Raw genomic sequence first — 6,652 nt, 5'->3', positions numbered from 1 at the left:
GCCCGCCCGCGCCGCCCCGGGGAGGCCCTCCTCCCGCGCAGCCCTCCCGCCGCCGGCCGCCGCCGCAGCTCCCCCAGCCCGGCCGTGGCGGCGGGGGAGGAGGACGAGGACGTGGGTGAGGGGGGCTCCGTCCTGCGCCTAACAAAGCGGCCGCTGCCATTTTGAGTCGCGGCCGGGCCCCACGGCGGCAGCGGCGGCGGCGGCCGGGCCCTGCCCTTGCGGGGGGGGAGCGCCCTCACCTTCCCCGTAGTCCATGGCGGCGGCGGCGGGCGCTGCTGGCGGGAAGGCAGCGGCGGCTCCGGCGGCTCCCAATGGCGCCCTCCACCACAACGAGGCGAGGCGGGACCCGCGCGCTGCCCGCACGGCCACGGCGCGCGGCGATTGGCTCGGCCGGCGCGTCACGTGGCTGGGCCGGCCCGCGGGGAGCGCGGACGCGAGCCCGCCGCGCGCAGCGCCGCGCACGGGGCCCGGCTCGGCCGGGTCACGAGGGAGGCTGCGCGGCGGCCATTTTGAGCCCTGGCAGCCGCCATTTTGTGTTCTGGCGGCGGGCCCTGTCATGCTTGAGGTCGCTGCAGGACGAGGAGTGGCGAGAGATCCACAGCATCACCCTCCCACACACGCCCAGCGGCCTGGTGAAGTGCTTCCGAGTGCGCTCCGCTGAAGTCAGCCAGTGCCTGGCGGGACTGAGCCCTCGGTAGCGCCCCTGCAGCTGCACAGCCCTGGCCATGGGCCCGGCCTCTTCCCAGTGTGGGCTGCTGCTGTGTTACGCAAACCAAGCGACTTTGCGAAATAAACCGTTTGTTTAAGACATGCCCTCTGTGATGCCCCCCTTTGATGGACCTAACAACACCAGTTTACCTAAGGAAGAAATTATTTACTGCATGTGTTATGTCACACTGTCTAGTGTGAGGTGTTCCTGCCCTTGGTGGGGAGGGGGTGTAGGGTTGGGACTAGATGATCTGTGATCCTTTCCAACCCCTTAACATTCATGATTCAGTGATTCTGTGATGCACCAGTCCCCAGACAAAGTATTTTGTGTCTGTAACAGGCTGCACTCAAAATGGCTGATGTTAAAAACAGACTTCATTTGAGGTTAGGTACAGACTTCATTGATTTGTAGGTAACACTGTGCTCCTCTATACAGCCAAAAGATTTGAGAAACAGACTTTGCCCAGACACATGATCATGCAAAAAATCCTCAACGACGGGTGTGAAGATGAGGGGTATGTCACTCCTTAGAGTTTCTTAATGTTTTATACAACTCTTAAAGAAACAAAAAGGAAAGGTGGGGGGGGGAGAAGAAGAAGAAAAAACATATGAAATGGTAATGAGCAGATCTGATACAGAAAACCTAGGAAAATGTCTCTGAGGACAGGCTGTGGGTGAACATTCAGGCTGTATAAGCGAGAAAAGCCACTCTGCAATGGGGTTAGGTTTTGCCGGGGAATCGGGTTTCCTTCAGTCTTGGGCGGCTCTAACAGTTTCTCTCCATGCGCAAAGGGATAAACGCCCACTGCAGGCTCGCACGATTTGGGTCACCGAGGCGAGGAGCGGAGATCCATGCGGTCCGTGCCTGACCCGGTCCGTGCCTGCTCCGGGCCGGGCTCTGGGGGGCAGCAGAGGCGAGCGCATGGCCCCGCGGCCGTCCCTGCCCAAGGCACCGTGTGCTCGGGCACAGCCCTGCCGCCACGGTGCAAATACCCCTCACACAGCCCGCTCTGCGCCGCCATCCCTGCGCACATGCACACCGGACAGAGCTTCTTGCACTGAACGTGAGATTCATACAGTAGATGTTTTCCTGAATGTCCGGGGCTGTACATCCATCTCGTGTTTGCAACACAGCAGCCTCTTTTCTGCAGCCTTTTGTGATGGTCCAGCCTGATCCTCAGACTTGTGCTTGTGAACAGGCACGTGGACCAGCATCCCGCTGCCCTAAAGCTCTGAAAGGAAGATATATAGGCAGAATAGATTTGTGATCAGTGCAGCTAATCGTTATCCAAAATAAACACAAAAATTCATCTGAATCAATTGCCCATAGGTCTGTCAAAGGTGAATGTTTTAGCTGTTTCCCTGGCTCAAAACCTATTGAGAGACTCAACAACTGAAAGTCCCGGGTTGGCTATGCAACTGTATGGAAAATCACGGTATGAAAAACCAGTGTCCATAAAGCAGATACAGGAGTCCTGCTTAATAAAGGGAGAGAGTCCCCTGGAGCACATGCCCACAGGTTTTCCCTCCTGAGATTTCAGAGGACGCAGCCTCCTTTTATCCTGAAGTCCTGGCCACAAGTTGCTCTCTTCCTTTCCTCGCTTCTGAGGTACCAAGAAGGTACAGCCTTCCCAAACTGCCTTCCGCATATCCCCTGTGAACCACAGATCCCCTGTGACCATATGAACCTGTCATTTTACACCCAGCTTCGGGAAGTCAAGCTTGTGCAGACCCTCCTGTCTGTTTCAGAAGCCAAGCCCTCTGGGCTCTGTAGCAAACTGCTGCTTGAAGTTAATAGAGACATTAAGACCTGTTTCAAAGACATAAACACCCATACTTTCACCCATCGAATTATTATAAAGACATTATCACACATCTTCCCTATCACAATCTAAACAGACTATTGTTTAAAGGAGAGCAGAATTTGTACTGAAGCATCTGAAAGTCAGGAGACTGTTAAAGTTATAAGCATTATTATGAGATGTTTAGGCAGAAGGCCATAGAGAAAGAAGGGACAACCAATGGTAGATCAAGGAAAACAAAAAAGATTGAGGCTCATTGGAAAAGGGGAATAAAAAGGACTATTTGCAGAGAAGCAGGCTGCTGGTCAATATGTTAGTGTGACTGAGCCCCATAGCTAATGGCCACCGTCTATCCGATCCTCTTTTCATATTCTTTTTTATCTATTTTCCATGTGATTGATTGTGCCCTCTGTTCTGTGTCCATGTATATGAGCTGGTAATGAGCTTCAAGCCAGCTGGCTTGGTGAGTCACATGAGCAGTCTGGGAGACAAGTGCTGGGAGACCCTTGAAGGATTTTTCCCTATGCACACATCCTTAGGAGCAGGATCAGGCTATGCATGCTGCCTGCATGCATGTTGGGGGTCTCCAAAGACCAAGACTGAGAATGGGCAGAAGCAGGTCCACGGCACCTAACACTCCTCATTCACAGGAAATTATGCCAAAACATGTATTTTTGTGAATCTCTCCACTATTTTCCTAAAGCACATCTATTCTGTGACTAATCATCACCAGATTTACTCATTGGAGTATACTAGACTCCCAAGAGTCACAAGGTTAAGCCTCTATAGTTTGTCATGTTAAAAATCTGAATTCAAAAAGTCAGTAGCAGCCCCTGGAGACATGAGTGATCACTGAAATCAGCAGTTTCATATGGACTTCAGGAGGCTCTGAGTTGGGCCCATGCACATCATGTCAAGATTGCTTAAAATTTGTATGCATCCCCCAGTGTTCCTGTGAAAACTGCTGGTGTCCTGTGTGTCCTTTCATGGTCTGAAGAACTTATTGACAACACAGGTGGTTGTTATGGGGACAGGCATCTGTCAAAGAAATGAGGGTGTGTGCCAAAGAGAACACCTGATTATGACAAATTCGGTTTCATACAGAAGAGGAAGTATAGCCCTGAAAACACAGAGGTTTATTTGGGCTTACTGTCCCACCACCAGAAGCTCAAGGAGAAGAAACTGGATCCAGGGGCAGATCGAGACTACAGCAGGTATAACATACAATTTTTTGGATTCAATACAAACGGGTCAGCAAAAGCGTATTATTTTAGACTTAATTAAGATCAATGGGCCACTGTTGGTTTCAGACTTTTTAAAACAAAGACTCCTTCTTTCCTCCCTGCAGGACTCCAAAAAGGAAAAAAATCTAAGCTAAGCAAAGTAAAACAAAATGGAGACATAAGAAGAGAAGGGGAACAGACCAGCATTGTACTTCATTTGTTCTCAATGATCAAAACATGAATGTTTCAGTTCAGTGTAGAATCTCCCTGTGCAATCACATTCTGCTCTTGTATTCATGTTCTAGTGTTTCCTTGGGTTTGTTTTCTCAGGTTTTTTTGTGTTTTTTTGTAGATTTTTCAGAGCAGTACAGGGATAAAAGAACAATGAGTGATTTTTTCCCAAGAACAAACAGCAGCACGGTTACTGTGAAATACAGTTCTTCTGCAGCTCAGTACCGTGACTACCCACACCCTCTCCTCCTCTTCCCAAGTGCTGTGTTTTCCTCTGCCTTTCCTTTTAAAGCTTTGTCTAATACCTGAATGAATTCTGTCAAATAACTATCAATTGCTGCTAACAGTGGTTAGCAACCAGGTACCAACAACTGTGGAGGCCTAACACAGTTTAATTGCAGTGGAGTCGATTTACATCTCACTGAAAATAAGAGAGAGGGTTCTTCTGGACTTTGATGGAAGCTGTCGGTTAACCCTGTTCAGAGCAGGTGTGACGGACATAATGTTTAAACCTACAGGTGTGCATCTCTCCAACAGCACCTCTCTCCAGTACCATTAAAGCAGTGTTCACAGCAGGGCTATATATATGTATGCATGTGTATATCTATATCTATATCTTTAACACAAACATGGATGTCCCCTGACACTTGACATTTTCAGGAAGTAGCCTTCTTTGCATTTTAGGATGATGGAGAGTAGGGCAGGAACATGAAAATTGCATTGATTCTTTCTAGAACGTGAAATCTAATCCCCTTTGTTTCTTTTTACATATTAACATAGAAGCAGATCCTTCCATCCCAGCTTCACAGAAGAACCATGGTAACCATCCAGTGCCACACTGATTTCAGGGCTCTTATGTCTGTCATCACAGCATAAATCAGAGCCATAATATGGATTTCCAAAGCTCAAATATGCTGTCTGAATGCATATATTGAGAACACAAGCATAAAAGATGCCCTAAAATTCAGTAGGAGGGAGTGGAAACATCCTAATGCAGAAACTAATCATGTTCTCCTTTCCTCCAGGGGAAAATGAACACTTAGAATATAGATTAAAAATCAACCAAACTTAAATTTCTTTATGTATCTCCTTTAGAGGAAAGACTAGAAATGTGCCATAACACAGGCCTGCTGGAGCTTGCGTGCTGGGTGGCCCTGCTGGAGCCTCCTCAGCATCCCACCAGCAGTGGGTACTCGCCAGAGACAGTCATTGCTGTAACTCCTGGGCCACAGTAGAACACTGAAGTTAGGGTAACAAAACCCATCTCAGGGTTTGGGTTGGTTTTTGGCATGCTTGCCAACAACTGGTTAGTTGGAAATGGAGACAGGATATCAGCTTCATTATGACACAGCCCTAGAGGAGAAAGGATCTTAGCAGAACAACTTTCTAGTAATTGTCAAATTACAAAGTGTTTTACTTTTCTCAAATGCAAATACAAAAAAATTAGCAATTATGCTTATTGTTTTTTATATTTACAACTTGTTTTACTTTGCACTCCTTGATGTCTATCTCTAGTTATTATCTGAGCACGCAGAGAGCTGCTGCAAGAGGTGTGTGGGACTCTGGTCGGGCTCTTTGCCCTGTAGCCTCCACCCTGGGAGGCAGAGCTGTGTAGGTGCCCTGAGTAGGGACACAACTGGAGTTGTCATTGCTCTTTCCCTCTCAGTCAGCCCACTTATGTCCTGGAACATTTCTTTCAGTTGCTCTTATGTGCCTATTTGCTCCCATGTTAGAGCTGCCTGTGCCATACCCCTTCCTGACTTCCTCTTTCCTTAAAAAGAAAAAAAGCCAAACAAGACAACAAATTAACACAAACATACATATTCATTGCCAGTATTTTTCAAACCTTCTGTATAGGTTATATATATTTTTTTAATATATATAATTTTGTATCAGAAAGAGCACAAACTCAGATCCTTTTCTTTCATACTGCAGTAGGCTCGGATGTGGGTTTCCTACAGGAACTGCTCACAGAGGTACAAGACTGCCCATGCGCCTCTGCTTCCTTCCTCAAAACTGCCATGAAGTCACAGAGACTTTTAAAATACATTTAAAAATGGGGGTGGGGGACAAAAAAGGTTGAGTGTGTATATGTATTTACACTTGCAGGCCACTTTTTGAGCCTTTGCTCTTGAGTTTTATTCTTGGACTTTTCAGTGAGACTGAGCAGTATTTTTTCTCATTTTTAATTTATAGTTTTTATTGTTTCTTAAAGCTCAAGTTGTCATGCTCTCTTGAGTCAGACTGCAGAGGTGTAGAGCAAACACTGTTACAAGACTTGTGATAGAATCACCAGAATATCAGCATATGATTTGACATAACATTTCACTTTTTTTTCCTGTGTTTTCAAAGTAGTTCATGCCAGGAACAATTTCCACATGGCCCAATACGTCTTGCTATGAGAGTGCTCAGCATTTTCCCTCTTAAACTGTGTTATGCTGGTGAGTATTACTGAAGGACCAGAAGGATTTTTCCTATAGTGCAGGAAGGGAAAATTGCCCTGTGTTTTTGCTGGGTCTATGATACAGTGAGTACATCATGAAACACAGTCAAACTTTCATATAACAGTTTATTTTGAGGTTACTGACATTTTATAGGGAACTGCTGCATAGTTTTATGAAAACAAGGTACATATGCAAAACCCTTTAAAAACTGTAAGAGACGAAAAGAGCTACAGCTTCTTTCTCA

The 6,652-nt window shown here is 47.0% G+C and overlaps 1 protein-coding gene across 2 annotated transcripts in view; it reads right to left on the bottom strand.

Moving 5' to 3' along the window:
• The window catches only part of ZNF326 (zinc finger protein 326), a 24,892-nt gene extending 24,113 nt beyond the window's left edge, over positions 1–779 (bottom strand). The window contains exon 1 of one of the 2 annotated variants that reach the window (XM_039727130.1): positions 240–779. In XM_039727130.1, coding sequence (XP_039583064.1) covers positions 240–558 — 319 coding nt within the window. In that variant the 5' untranslated portion in view covers positions 559–779. The remainder of the gene's footprint in view (positions 1–239) is intronic. The other variant, XM_039727129.1, reaches the window with a different exon arrangement.
• Positions 780–6,652: the final 5,873 nt, after the last annotated feature.

This window comes from Passer montanus, unplaced genomic scaffold, assembly GCF_014805655.1.
Source record: "Passer montanus isolate IOZ18808 unplaced genomic scaffold, ASM1480565v1 scaffold60, whole genome shotgun sequence".
In the NCBI taxonomy this organism is placed as follows: Eukaryota; Metazoa; Chordata; class Aves; order Passeriformes; family Passeridae; genus Passer; species Passer montanus.
This window is presented reverse-complemented; position numbering and strand designations above follow the sequence as displayed.